This window comes from Suricata suricatta, chromosome 2 (genome assembly GCF_006229205.1).
Source record: "Suricata suricatta isolate VVHF042 chromosome 2, meerkat_22Aug2017_6uvM2_HiC, whole genome shotgun sequence".
Classification (NCBI taxonomy): Eukaryota; Metazoa; Chordata; class Mammalia; order Carnivora; family Herpestidae; genus Suricata; species Suricata suricatta.
The window spans coordinates 130898030-130913735 of record NC_043701.1 but is presented as its reverse complement, the minus strand read 5'-3'; the positions used below and the strand labels follow the sequence as shown (position 1 = coordinate 130913735).

At 36.0% G+C, this 15706-nt stretch overlaps 1 protein-coding gene and 2 non-coding genes across 6 annotated transcripts in view; 1 reads left to right on the top strand and 2 right to left on the bottom strand.

Moving 5' to 3' along the window:
• Positions 1-15706, bottom strand: part of CCAR1 (cell division cycle and apoptosis regulator 1) — a 57404-nt gene that overhangs the window by 16513 nt on the left and 25185 nt on the right. For all 4 annotated transcript variants that reach the window (XM_029931795.1, XM_029931792.1, XM_029931793.1 and 1 more), the window contains exons 11-16: positions 12656-12881; positions 11973-12086; positions 11293-11459; positions 10331-10541; positions 9434-9517; positions 6878-7063 (exon numbers count right to left, since the gene is read on the bottom strand). In XM_029931795.1, coding sequence (XP_029787655.1) covers positions 6878-7063; positions 9434-9517; positions 10331-10541; positions 11293-11459; positions 11973-12086; positions 12656-12881 — 988 coding nt within the window. The remainder of the gene's footprint in view (positions 1-6877; positions 7064-9433; positions 9518-10330; positions 10542-11292; positions 11460-11972; positions 12087-12655; positions 12882-15706) is intronic.
• On the top strand, positions 3579-3684 carry LOC115286151. The gene has a single exon (XR_003905905.1). It is a non-coding gene; the product is annotated as a U6 spliceosomal RNA (small nuclear RNA).
• LOC115286201 lies at positions 11591-11655 on the bottom strand. Its single transcript, XR_003905945.1, has one exon. It is a non-coding gene; the product is annotated as a small nucleolar RNA SNORD98 (small nucleolar RNA).

Here is a 15706-nt window from a genome sequence, read left to right as displayed (position 1 = left end):
AATAAAATAAAAAAAAATAAAATATCGTTAAAAAAAAAGGAATATTAAAACAAGAGGCAATAGGCACTCACTGGAAAGTGAAGTCGATTTTTTTAACAGCAGCTGAAACTAAGCAACATTTTACTATCAATGACAGAGTACGAGGAGCCCATGTTAAGATCTAAAAGTGCCTAGAACATTCTAGCTCTATGAACTTACAAGGCTGATTTACCAGGGCATCTTTCCAGAACCTCACAATGAGGAGATACTTCTGGAAGTAAACTCAGTAGGATAGGGAGCAGGACATCGACAACAGAGACTTGGGACGAGAAGGTCCTGATAAACAGTGACAGAAGGGCAACAAAGACTGAAATATCAGAAAGCAAGCCATCATGTATTTGGACAAAGTAAGAAAATAACATAATATAAAGCTCAATGAAGTTTTAAAAAAGCTATCTTGCGGTACCTGGGTGGCTCAGTCGGTTAAGAATCTAACTTTGGCTCAGGTCACGACCTCACAGTTCATGAGTTCAAGCCCTGCATTGCTTCAGATTCTGTCTCCCTCCCTCTCTCTGCTCCTTCCCCACTTGCACACGTGTGCTTAATAACTTCCTCTCTCAAAAATAAACATTAAAAAAAAAAAGAAAGAAAGAAGACTATCCTAAGCAATCTCTTCTGATAAAATGTTTGGCAAACTAAATTCACCTAAAAATGAGTAATAGAAAAGTACTGAGGTCACGTCCTATACAAATTTACTTAAAAGAGAGAAAAGGAGAATTACATCCCTACAGACAATGAAAGTGGGCCAGACAGATGAAAATCTTAACTTACTATTTTAAAGTCTGCTAAAAGAGACTGAAAAAATCCTACAAACTATGAAAGAACAACATAAAAAATTTTTAAATAAAAATAAGGTGATAGGGGTGTCAGGGTGGCTCAGTTAAGTGTCCAACTTCAGCTCAGGTCTCATGGTTGGTGAGTTCAAGCCCTGCATCCGGCTCTGTGCTGACAGCTCAGAGCCTAGAGCCTGCTTCAGATTCTGTGTCCCCTCCTTCTCTCTCTGCCCCTCCCCCACTTACCCTCCCCCCCACCCCCCCTCTCAAAAATACATAAACATTAAAAAGATAAAAATTTTAAAGTAAAAATAAAGTGATAAAATACAGAAAATGATTACTAAGAAAAGACAGTTTCAGAAATTTAAAATAAACTAGAAGGAATACAAAAGCAAATAGACTCAAGAGACCATGCCTTAAGCAAACAGAAGGCAATGGGAAAAAATTTTAAAACAAGAAGCAATGAAGAAGAAAAGGATTCAAGCAAGAGACCAACACTGAAAAAGTAAAAGGTTGAATATGAGATAACAGGATTCCTACAAAAAAACAGGGAATAGAATACAAAAAAAATATTACTGAAGAAAATGTGATTGCTGATAACAGTTTTATTCACAAGAGCCAAGAGGTGAAAACAACTCAAGTGTCCACCAGAGATGAATGGATAAACAAAATGCTGTATATACATGAAATGAAATATAATTCAGCCTTAAAATGAAATGAAGTTCTGATATATACTAGGACATGAATGAACTTTGAAAACATTACACTAAGAGAACCAGACACAAAAAAGCAAATACTGTATGACTCCACTTACGTGAGGTATCTAGCACAGACAAATTTGGAGACAGAAAGCAGAAAACAGGTTACTGGGGCAGGGAGGAAGATGGGTATGGGGACTTAATTGTTTAATTTAAGTAGAGTTGCCATTTGATAAAGTTCTGGATGTATAAAATAGGGATAGCTCCACAACATGGTGCATGTACTTAATGCCACTGAATTGTACACTAACAGTATAATGGTGATTTTTATTAATGTATATTTTACTACAAAAAAATTGTTAGAGAAATTTTGCTTATACACACACACACAAAAGATCTAAAATTACATATTGAAAGAGCAACCATGGATCTGAGGGTAGTAACCCAGAATAATCAATATCAAAACCATTCTGATAAAATGAGAAATGCCTGGGTCTAGGAAAAATAGCCAAGTAATCATATCAGAGTAAATTGCCTTATCATTACTTTTGACAGCAAAACTCTGTATGTCATAAAAAATACAGTTTATTCCATCCCCCGTCCCATAACTCCTCTAGCAACCCTGTTTGTTCTCTATATTTAAGAGTCACTAATGTTTTGTCCCTGTCCCCGTTCTTGTATTATTTTTGCTTCCCTTCACTTATGTTCATCTGTTTTGTATCTTAAATTCCTCATATGAATGAAGTCATATGATATTTGCTTTTCTCTAATTTTGCTTAGCATAATACCCTCTAGTTCCACATGGTTGCAATGACAAGATTTCATTCTTTTTGACTGGTGAGTAATACTCCATTGTGTGTGTGTGTGTGTGTGTGTGTGTGTCTGTGTGTCTGTGTGTGTACCACATCTTCTTTATCCATTCATCAGATGACCGACATTTGGGCTTTCTTTGGCTACTGTCGATTGCGTGGTTATAAACATTGGGGTGCAGGTGCCCCTTCGGAACAGCACACCTGTATCCCTTGGATAAATACCTAGTAGTGCAATTGCTGGGTTATACAGTAGTTGTATTTTTAATTTTTTGAGGAACTCCCATCTGTTTTCCAGAGTGGCTGCACCAGTTTGCATTCCCCAAAACGGAATTTTAGGTATAATATAGTCATGTATATAGTCTTGTATGTTACCAACATACAAGAACCTAAATATTGCTACCACGAGCTCTGAAGAATCTCCTAGAGATGACCTTCAGAGACAATGACAAAAGCACTAGCGGTGAGCACTGGATATCGAACTGCAGAACCAAGACTAAAAGGGGATTAAAAGAGTACAATATGTAATGCTACATGCTAGCACAATGTATTTATAGTACAACATAAAAACACTGGGGAGAAAATGGGGATACAAAAAACAAAAATAATTTTACACAAATTTCAGCAGTAACATTGGTGGTATATCATTAGTATTTATTAGTACTAAATATATGTATTTATATATTCCTACCCACTGGTCAAAAAAAGACAATTTGAGCTTCAATAAGGGTAAGAATCGCAAAGAACTGAAGCCCATCAAATATATTTAAATCTATAAATTCATAATGATGTTTAATGAAAAAAAAATTTTACTGTTTATTTTTGAGAGAGAGACAAAGTATGAGTGGGGCAGGGGCAGAGAGAGAGGGAGACACAGAATCCAAAGCAGGCTCCCTGCTCTGAGCTGTCAGCACAGAGCCTGGTGCAGGGCTCCAACTCACAAACCATGAGATTATAACCTGAGCTGAAGTTGGACACTGAGCCACCCAGGTGCCCATATTTAATCTTTTAAGTGTTTATTTTTAAGAGAGAGCTCAAGTGACCGAGAGTGGGGGAGAGGCAGAGAGAGAGGAAGAGAAAATCTGAAGGCAGCTCTGGGCTGCCAATGCAAACCCCAATGTGGGGCTTGAACTCACAAACTGTGAGATATGTCCTGAGCCCAAGTCGATGCTTAACCAACTGAGCCACCCAGGTGCCTCAATAAATTCATAATGACGTTTAAAAACAAACAGGTAGCCATCATAAAACACAGGAAAACAGTGCTTGCTTCAGCAGCACATATACTAAAATTAGAACGATACAGAAAAGACTAGCGATGGCCCCTGCATAAAGACTGCTTATATTCAAAAAGTATACTATATTAAAAAGAACAGAACAGAATCAAGAATCAATCCTGACTTCTTCTATATGAACTTACCAAGAGGGAAAACTATACCACCAAGTAACCAAATAGGAGATGAGGGAAATATATGAAAACAAAACAGTAAGGATTATAATACGACCATTTTCCAGCCCCCATGGTTGCTAACATCAGAAAGTGAAAACCAGCTCGTCTTTGCCTTCTCTTTCTATTCTTTCTGTCTTGAACAATTCAGTTCTAAAGCAACTCCTCCAAGCACAGCAGGAATTTATATAGAGGATGGAGGCTGGCAGGGAGGGAGAGCTACAATAGCCCAGAGCAGACGAGCCCACCAGTTAAGAGGTACTGACACAAATGGAGCAAGGAGAACATCCAGAGACCCAACACAGGCTAGGGAGTCAGATCAAAGTCAGGAGAGTATCCAGATAGGAGAGGGAATGCAACAAACAACTGAGCAAGTAAGCAAATATTAAGTACAGTGGAAGCTACACTTCTCATTATTGGAGAAAGGAGTTAGGTATGTGGAAAGGGAGAAACTGAAATGAACTCTGGTGTTGGGGATTACAACTGGAGATACTAGCATAAACTCATGACTTTCAATACATATACTGTAACAACTAGAGATACAAATACATATGTAGGTATACATAGATATAAATTAATATGTATCTATACCATAGCTCTATTCATTAACAGAGGTTGTGAGTAGCACAACACTGATATGAGTATGTCTTGGCTTATAAATATCATTACCACTCTTCACTAAAAAGTATGAGGGCTTTTGAAAGTTATATCTTAATAAAAGTGTGCACATACATTATTTCCTGGGAAAATGGCTAATTCCAAAGCCAGGGCAGGGAGCATACACAGTGAGATGGCAACACTGTTTGGTGCTGCAAAATAAGTAAGTCCTGAAAATATAATGAGGACATGTGAAAACATGGAAGCCAACTCAAAAGGGCTCCCACTGCCCAAGTGATATAGTTACACTATCAACATAAATATTTTATCTACTGAATGAAGAAATCACAAATCTCTTAACCAGGTAACTCAACATAATCAAAAATCACATCCAAGAAATTTACCACTGCTTCAATATTATCTAATATCACACCCATAGTCAAATGTCTCCAATTATCCCCAAACTACCTTTTATGGCATTTTTTTTCCTATTTGGGATCCAGTCAAGTTTCACTCAGTGCATTCAGTTATCATGTCTTACTAACCTCTTTTATGTAAGTCATTTTTCTTTTTTTAGGTTTATTTATTTTGAGAGAGACAAAGTGGGAGAGATGGAAGGGCAGAAAGACAGGAAGAGTGGGAATCCCAAGCAGGCTCCACACTACTAATGCAGAGCCCAACATGGGGCTTGAACTTACGAACTCGCAATATCATGACCTGAGCCAAAACCAAGAGCTGGATGCTTAACCAACTGAGCCACTCAGGCGCCCCTAGTGTAAATCATTTCTCTTCTTTGGTCTCTTATTACATAGACATTTTTTGAAAAGTTCAGATAAGCTGCTCTGTCCAACTTTCTACATTCTAAATCTGACTACTCTCTAACAATTAGATTAAGGTAAAAAGATTTTGGCAGAGATACTTCATAAATAATGAAGTATATTCCAGAATGCATCACATTAGGAAACACATAATGTTGGTTTGCCCAATTACTGGCATTCTAACATGCTTCTTCTATCGCTCTGTTTCAAATTCAGAAAACAAATGGCAGGCTTAGGGACGGGCCAGTGGCGCAATGGATAACGTGCCAGACTACGGATCAGAAGATTCCAAATGGCAGGCTTATGCATTCAGGAGTTATTGTAAGGGAATAAGATGCAGTGCAAACACACAGCAAAATTCAGGGAAAAGCACTTCACTAGAACTCAATCTCTGAACTTAATGGCTCTGTCAATCAAATTCTAAAACATATGAATAAATTTTTAAGCTTATTTTTATTTTTCAGAGAGATACAGAGAGCGAGTGGGGAAGGGGCAGAGAGAGGGAGAAGAACCCTAAGAAGGCTTCACACTGTCAGTGCAGAGCCCAATGTAGGACTCGAACTCACAGTAAAACCATGAGCTGAGCTAAAATCAATTGCTGGATGTTTGACTGAGCCACCCAGGAGCCCCTGAAGAATTTTTTAAGTAAACCCTATGGCCAATGTGGGGCTCAAACACATGACCCCTAGGATCAAGAGTCGCATGCTCTACTGACTAAACCAACCAGGCACCCTAAACATATGAATAATTTAGCATTCATTTTTAAAAGGGAAGATTAAAAATACATGATTTGGAAATAAATGACTCTCAAGTAGAAAACAGACTATGATACAGTGATACTATGGGATATTATCAGGCAATAAAAAGTGATATATACAACAGCGATATATACAACAAAATGGGCAAATCTCTAATGCATTATATTAACTTGAAGATGTCAGATTTAAAAGGTTATAGACTTCCATTTACACCAAATATTGGAATAGACAAAACTACAGGAAACATATTACTGACTCACAGAAGCTGGCGTGGAAAGCAGAAGGTGTACATGGAAAGAAGAAAATGCTCACATAAGAGTACATAGGATTTTTAGAGGGTGACAGACCTGTTTTACGTCTTAATTGTCATCATGGTAATACAACTATATACATTTGTCAAACCTGCATAACTGTTCACTAAAACCATCGAACTCTACAGTTATATAGTTGTGCCTTTTTAAAAAAAAAATAAATGTTTATTTTGAGAGTGTGTGCATGCAGGCAAGCTGAGGGAAGGGGCAGAGAGAGGAGAGACAGAATCCCAATCTGGCTTCACATTGTCAGTACAGAGCCTGACGTGGGGCTCTATCTCACTTAACTGACTGAGCCACCTAGGTGCCCCGAGTTATATAGTTATATCTTTATTTATTTTCTTAAATGTTTATTTATCTTTGAGAGCGAGACAGAGCACAGCAGTGAAGGGGCAGAGAGAGCAAGAGACACAGAATCCAAAGTAGGCTCTAGCCTCTGAGCTGTCAGTACAGAGCCTGAAGTGGGGCTCGAACTCACGAACCGCGAGATCATGACCCGAGCCAAAGCTGGACGCTTAACAAACTGAGCCCACCCAGATGCCCCTATAGTTATATCTTAATAAAAGTAAATACATACATATTTAAAAATTTTCCTATATACCAATATTATATTTAATCACACGTGTATACCTCTTTATCATCTTCAGATTTCCTATCATCCTCCTCTTCCTCTTCTTTTTCTGATTTCTCTAATTCCTTTTGTTCTTCTTTTTGCTCTTCTACTTTCAGCTGTTTTGTCAATCGGGCTATTAACTGGGATTTTAATCCTTTGGAACTAAGAGCTCGACTTTCTAATTCTTTTCGGAGGTCATTTACCTAAATATGCAAAACATAAAAACACAGGAAAAAAAAATGGGATATTGAAATAAGAAACAAACTGCAATGGTCTTTTGATTATTTTAAAACTTTGGTGAAAAGTACACTTGTTCAGCTTAGAACACGCTTATAAAAATGCAAACTGACAACATTTTTGGAAATATTCTGTAACATGTTTTAGGATGCTTGAAAAAAAATACTGTGACATAAGGTTCCTAATTATTGGGAATTAACCCTAAGGAAATATCCTAAACACAGGAAAAACAAAACACTTTACATAATCCTTGTAACAGTCCCTTTCTCAAAAAAGTGAAGAATCTAAATATCCAATAAAAGAATAATAACACATCAACTAGAGGAGAGTATATAGAACATTTAAAACTAATTACATGAGAAATACTAATGAAACTGCAACTTTTTAATACAATGTGATCAGAACCAACCAATCACTAAGTATGTACCCCTAAAAAGTAATGGAAAAAAAAATCAAAAACTTAACAGTGGTCCTCTGAGTTATAGGGTTCAGCAACTTTTTTCTTCAATTTTTTGTCTATGCACCAATTTTTAAAATAAGGACACATTATTTTTATAATCAAATGAAATACAAGTTTTAAAATATGAAACTTAATAGTAAAGTCATTAGTCTAAAAAGTCCTGGGATTCAGGCTTAAACTAATTACCTGTATTTTCTTTCTTTTTTTAAATGTTTATTTTTGAGAGAGACAGACAGACAGACAGCATGAGTTGGGGAGGGGCAGAGAGAGAGGCACAGAATCTCAAGCAGGTTCCAGGCTCCAAGCTGTCAGCACAGAGCCCGAAACGGGCTCGAACCCATGTGTTATGACACCATTGAGTTGAAGTTGGGTGCTTAACAGACTGGCCACCCGGAGCCCCCAATTACCTGTATTTTCTGATTCTACAGTTCTCAATATGAAACCTGATGCTGAATACAACTTGAAGCAGTACAAGAATAACACTTTTATGATATATATTCACCACTTATTAAAAAAGCAATGTGGATTAAAAAACTATAGTTTCATAAAAAAAGAAAACCTGCTTTTTTAATTAGAACAAAAGTTAACCTAAAAGGTCAGCTTTTATGTGTTAAAAATAACAAGCTACAAGAGCAATTTACAACCACCTTCTGATCTATGTAGAAATTACATATACAGAATCTATGGAAATATACTCACATTAAAGGCCCAGAGATGAAAACGTACAGAAAGGTAACAGTCTAAAACCATTGGGGAGCAAAGAAAAGCCTAGTATGAGTTAACCAAAGATTTTCAAGAGACTTAAATTATTACTTCCTTCCCAGTTTAGATATGTATCTTTTTTTTGAAAGGAAGAGAGCAGGAGTGGGGGGGGGGGGGGGGGAGGACAAAGGGAGAGAGAATCTTAAGCAGGCTCTGCATTCAGTGAAGCCTGATGTGGGGCTCAACCCACAACTGTTGGATCATGACCTGAGCCATAATCAAAAGATGGATGTTCAACTGACTGAGCCACCCAGGCACCCGTACCAATCTACTTTTAAAAAAAAATATTTTTTTAAGGTTTTTATTTTTGAGAGATAGAGAGAGACAGCGTGAACAAGGGAGGGTCAGAGAGAGAAGGAGTCACAGGATCTGAAGACAGACTCCAGGCTCTGAGCTAGCGGTCAGCACAGAGCTTGGTGCAGGGCTCGAACCCACAAACTGTGAGATCATGACCTGAGCCGAAGTCGGATGCTTAACCGACTGAGCCACCCAGGTGCCCCTCATTCTACTTTAAAATTCTACTTTTAAAAACTAAAAAAAAAAAAAAAAAAATCTTGATAATCTTTTCCCACTTTCTTCCCTTTTCTTTGAATATAAATTACTTAAAAACATAAAAATTCTGCCTTCTTGGTCAGTTCCCCAATCAGAGAATGATGTTGCTCCCACTAGAGACATTTGTATATTACATTAAAAAGATACTGGCTGCACTGATTTATAAACTCACTTTTTGTTAACAGAATTTTTAAAAATCTTTTTCTTTATTTTTGAGAGAGAAAGAGCTTAAGTAGGGTAGGCACAAGAAGAGAGGGAGACAGAATCTGAAGCAGGCTCCAGGCTCTGAGTTGTCAGTATAAAGCCCAACATGGGAATCAAACCCGTGAACCTCAAGGATCATGACCTGAGCCAAAGTTGGACCAATTGACCCACTCAGGCACCCCTGAAGTCATCTTTTATTTAGTCATTATAAACATGCACATGAATACAATTTATAAGATTTATATATATATATATATATATATGGACTTGATTTTTAGTGCTTTTTATCTGTTAAAACAATATTCTCATTCTCTATTCCTATTCAGAAACTTAAATAAACCATCAATTTCAAAGTTACCTTCATTGTCTTTGGATCAAGTTTGGACCAATGGGTAGGAGTGGAAATTTCTTTAGCTTCACCATCATCCTTCTCTTCTTCATCCTGATATACAAAGTTAAGAACATAATTACTATTCTGAAACCTTAAAATTATGGTAATTTATTTTTAAAAGTCTGTTGCTGATCTGTGCAAGGTCACAAATGTTTCAGATTGTCTTCTCCTAAAGTTATTATTTAGGCAAGTCCACGTACATACATTCTACCACTTTTAACTGATCACAAAGACACTCATCAGCCAATCAAAGCCAGATCTGTGAAACACAAAAGGGTGATAAATTACAACACAAAGGATATCAGGGATGCACAAACACTGCCGGTCTCCACTAACCACACAGTGTGTGATCTTGCCCCAATTTTCAAGCCACCCAAAGACTGATTTAGTCAGACCTTTCAAATGTACCAAAGACGATGCCACATAGCCTGAAATGTCAAATCTCTCAGACTTGTGGTTGTCCAATTTCAAATATCCATGACTAGAACTGATGACCGTGAAAGAGAAAATTTTTTAAATTTTAGAAAATGGCAAAATGTTTAAAATGGCTTAATACTGAAACTTGCTCAACAACTGGTCCCAGATTCCAGCAACTAGACCTATGATAAAAAACAAAATTCTGTGCAATTTAAGCACAACTTATTTTCCTTTGAGGTCTCAGCACTCTTAAAGTTAGCATACTAGTCAGATTTTTTTTAAAAAGGAAAGAACATAAAACTATACTGCTGAAAGCTGGATTACCAGTCGCTGTTACCAGTTATGTTCCTCCGTGTGTGTTTGTTATGTAGTGTGTGGTGTGCATTTGTGCCTGTGTTCCTGTGCCTGTGAGAAGCGGAAATAGAAAAAGGGATTAGCGTTCAGTGCCTGTTCTCCATCAGCCTCCTTGCGTTCACCCTGAAGCTTCTCGACCAGCTGCTGCTTGTATCCTCGGGAGAGGGTTTCCCACTCTGAGCGGGTGGGAAGGCAATGCCAAACATCCGGGAAAAATAAAACCACTGTCTCCACATGAGCTGGAACTGTACGCCCCTTGTGGGTCTCCTCAGGGCGATGGTAGCGAATCTCTGCAAAACGGTACCTGTTGCAAGGGAAGAAGCATGTTGGAAAAAAAATTCTAAAATACATTTTAAAGACCCTAGTTCACTTGTAGCACATCAAGTAAAGAAATTTTGCTGCAAGAACCTGAGGTTGGTCTAAAGAAAAAAAAATTATAGAAGCCATAGTTCCTCTTTTGGTACATTTGTACAACAGTTTAGGGTTAAAAGAAGAATATGTCCCCAAGGCATTTTCAAGTTTGATTATAGTGCTACCCATATTTTAGAGAATACCTGAAGAAGCTGGATAGCTGTTCAGATTTCATGTGCTAAAAAAAGAATGTTCTCAATTAAATCACAAGAAATATACTAAAATACACAAGACAAATAAGCCTCAAGAGAAAATATGGCTGAACAAAAATAATCAGCAACTATATCATTTTATAACAAAAGAATTATAATGAAATGAAGTTCTCTCTTGACGATCTTCTCCAGCTATGCATGAAATGAAAAATATTTTCAACATACATCCAACTTCCGAAGTAAAGCATAACAAAACATTTAAATAATTTCCAATTTATTTTGATTAGTTCTTAATCCTTTCCCCCCCCAAACATTTTTGGCACCAAATAAACTTTTGCTACAAATGGGGATTTTCCTTTGAGATTACTTGCATGATCAAGGTTGCTAAAATAAGGGTGCGGGGGCGGGGTGGGGGGTGGGGAGGCTGATAAGTAAGAACATCTATATAAACTATGAAAAACATTTCTAATCAAAAGATGAATTAGTACTTACCATTGTGTGCATACACTTAGATCAATGCCTGTCAGAGCCTTACAACAACGAATAGCAGTCTTAATCAACACAGATGGGTCTTTTTCTGGGTCTGGTCCATCCAACGAAGGAGACCAATGGCCTCCAATGGCCATGGCTTCATCCTTGCCTTTCATGCCCACTAAAAACTAATTCAAAACAAATAGTCATTTACATATATTATGCAACTTGTCAAATTACAAATAAAGTACTTGAAAAGGAAAGGTACAAACCTTTCCAATATCATTTTTACTACCTCTGGTATCTGTCAGTCAAGGAAGAGTTCAGTTCATCGTGTTCCACACTGCATTTCAGCAATGGAATAGGATTTATACATCATAACTCATCCTTCTAAAATATTTCTTCAGATAAAGAATTCTTTAAAGAAACAAGCTTTAACAGCAGCATCCAAAGATACACTAAATCCAATACCACTAAGATTTTACTACACTTCGAATACAAAACATCAAAATGACAGCTGAACTAGTGACATACATAATCTGCAATGGAAAAAAATCCTTATCATCAAATTTTAAGTACCATAACACAAAAATTAAACTAATCAGCAAGTTAAAAATGTGGCGTTTTAAAATTATATATATATAATCAGAACTAAGCAAAGGAAGTATACACCTGAAGTTAAAATAAATGTTTCATTTTACCTTAACAAGTCTAGCAGGATGTTGAAATCCATCCCGAAGTTCTTGTGGGTCTTCAGCAAGAGCACATGACTTATGATACAAATCTTCCATACTAGGACTAGCCATCAGCATTACCTATTATAGTCAAATAATTCAATCCTGTCAAAAGTCTAAAGTAATGTAAAAAAATGAAAAGCACTACTAATTATCCTTACATATTTGATATCCACATTTTTTAAAAAAAATGGAAAGTAAAATGCTATAATAGAAATGGTATTAGATACTTTATAATGATAGAGTTTTAACTTTTCAAGGAATGCTTTTTGGTTAATTTTCTAAAACAGCCAAAAACTATGAGACCATAGGCAATATAGAGAATGTTACCCTGAAGACTAACATATACGGTATTCACCAATGTTACGTTTTATCTGAGGATATCAGAAATAAACATCCTAAAGAGTTCAATAAAATCAACTTCATGTTCACACTTTTGAGTTTCAAAATGTTAAAACAATAACAATAATTTTTTTAAGGAGGTAAGACAGAGGTTAAATTATTAATATAACCAAAACAAATTTAGGCAGACATGAAAAAAAATAGCTATTCAGGTCTTGAACTTAACAACCACTTTATGAAGATTAATTCCACATTCTTAATATGAGTAACTGCTCAGAAATTTTAGCTGTATATCATGTAATACAAACCTTTGCACTGTATAAATGGTCAGCATCTGGTGGGTCAAGAATGGCCATATTTTTTTCTAAGGACTCTACTTCTCTGTGCATTACATAGAAATTGCAGTAATTTCCCAGCTGAAATGGTCTTGACAAAGGGAAAGCATCCACCCATGTAAACTGAGCATCAAAAAAGTCACTAGGTATATATAAATTCTGATAACGGCGCCTTAGTTCCATCATGTCACAACTAGGACTGAAAAACAGACATAAGTAGTGAATAAATAGCCTCAATATCAAAGATTATACAAATATCCAGTCCATTCTGAATCTAAATATATAACCTGACAGTTAAAAGACAGCTGAAAATAGGCTACAGAGTCGCAGAAAGGCATATGAGAACCTCATTCTCAAATTAGTTTACTTACAATTTAAAGTAACTGGTATCTAAGTGTTACCTTTATTTTTCTGCTTTTTGTATGTAGCTTAAAATTCATTAGAGACCCTTTGAAATAACTTCAACTCCACCTCCAGAGAAAATATATACAAAAAGCAGTTCTGCCTCAGTTGAAACTGCATTTTTGAGAAAACTGTAATTCATATAGAATGGATAAAATGAAGGGACAAGACTGGTACCAAATAATGAGTACTCTACAACAGGTTCATATACTATAAAAATAAGTAAACCTTGATTTTACAGAAAGATCCTAGATCAAGCATTATTTACATTCTTAATAAGCACAATTATCCACATGAAAGCTAAATCCAAATGTTATTTTGGATTATCCACACCCCTCTGTATTAATGGCAATGATTCATACCTGAATGTTTGTTATGAAAAGAGAATAAATTTCTTGCCTTTTAAATCTGGCATAATAATTTTTTTAAATTTATTTTGAGAGAGTGGAACACTGATTTTTCTAAACGATTTCCCTTTTTCCTAAGAAATAGAACCCATAAAGTAAAGGAACTCAAAGGTAAATCAGTCTGGTAAAAGAAGAAAGAATTTCTATTAAAAGCATAACAAAAATTGGAAAAGAACAATTTGTAAGATGAAACGATAACTACCTTGTCTTTTTTAATTAAAAAAAGTTTTTTTTAATGTTTGTTTATTTTTGAGAGATAGAGTGCAAGCAAGGGAGAAAGGGTAGGGGGAGGGAGACACAGAATCCAAAGCAGGCTGGGGCTCTGAATTGTCAGCACAGAGCACAACATAGGGCTCAAACTAACAAACCGTGAGACCATGACCTGAGCTGAAGTTGGACACATAACCGACTGAGCCACCCAGGTGCCCCTGACATTGTTTTTAAGGAGAACTAACAACAAGGGTAAAAAATATGACTTAATGTATTTATAGGAGTGTCCTCTTATTTGAAGCCTAAAAATAACAAATATCTGATGATAAACTTGTCAGGTGTGATTACTGACAGAATTATACTTTATTTGGATAAAATCATCTCAAAATAAGGAAAATGTGAAAAACAGATATTTGACGGTTTTTTTAAATGTCGCAAACAGAAAGTAGGTGTAATAGTTTCTTAGTTTCCTATCACTAGAATTTTTGAAATTGTGTTTTGTCCTGTAAGATTAAAATCTAAAATTTAAAAAAAAAGATTAAGTACAAATTAGTCATCATTTCTTGGCATAGAGTCTAATGGCAGTACTAGACAACAATCTTGATTTCCACAACTACAGATGAGAAGAGATGTAGATATTTTAAAATCATTAAAAAATTGGGGCGCCTGGGTGGCTCAGTCAGTTGAGCATCTGACTTCAGCTCAGGTCATGATCTGTTGTGGGTTCAAGCCCCATGTCAGGCTCTGTGCCGACCACTAGCTCATATCCTGGAGTCTGCTTCAGAATCTGGGTCTCTTTCTCTCTCTGCTCCTCCCCTGTTCATGCTCTGTCTCTCAAAAACAAATAAATGTAAAAAAAATTTTTTTTTAAATCATTAAAAAATTTTTTTAAATCATTTTTATTTGTAATGGATTTATTCAACGTTCTGGGAAATTTACTTCAAAGTGGTGAAATGAAACTGTGAATGTCTAACTCAGAAGGAGATAGCAGTTGATTTTATATCCTATCTGTCAACTCTCCCCAAAAAGGAGCATTATAAACTGGAACAGAGGAGTTTAAAAGCAGAACTGCTCTATTTAGTATCTGTGGGACTGGAGAAGTTGATTACAGTGCATTTCTCAGATACATGCAGTCTAGATATTTTAAAATATACAAGTAAACAGAAATAGCAAGTAGTACGAATTAGAGTAGTTGCTCATTTGACCACAAGGCTAAAGAAACATCAACTATACAACAATTAAGCAAAGTTGCCATCAAGATTTTATTTGGCACTGAGCTGCTTAAGTAAACTACACTGTTTTACTCAATCTACAACTGAATATATAAGAATTTAAACTTTTGATAGACTAATATTATAAATATTATTCTTTGATAAAATGCAGTTAATACCTTCTCAGGACACTGAAGTACATACAGTTACCTGTTCCTATATTCAACAGCTTTAAACACTGCTTTTAATGATTCATTTTTCTTACTTTACTATCAATTTGTTTTCTCCAATTGTTACTGTATCATATACACATAACTGCCAGTCTTGGGACCTTTAGATAATTCTTCCTTTCCTAAAGCCTAGTCATTTTGCCAAACTGTCTTTTTATGAATTACAACTTTGTAGCTATTACCTAGTTGGCCACATCCCACCACCACCATTAAATATAGAGTATCTACAACTGCCACAGATTGATCAAGTGCTTTATAGATACATGAACTCAATTTAACCTCAGTAATTCTGTTAGTTAACAGAATTTCCATTTTGCAGGTGAAACTCGGAAATTCTTAGTAACTCACCCACTACCTCTGATTTCCAAAGCCTGAAAAACCTATTTATGGATACACACACATATGTATATGTTATATATCTGTGAGTATATATGTAGGTCTAAGTTGCTATTCCGCCATATTATCACAGCTAACTTGAAATAATTGGTACACTCCTGGATTACTTCATCAAAGACTATGCAAGAAAAATATTGCTGCATTTTGTACATTCTACTAAATTATACA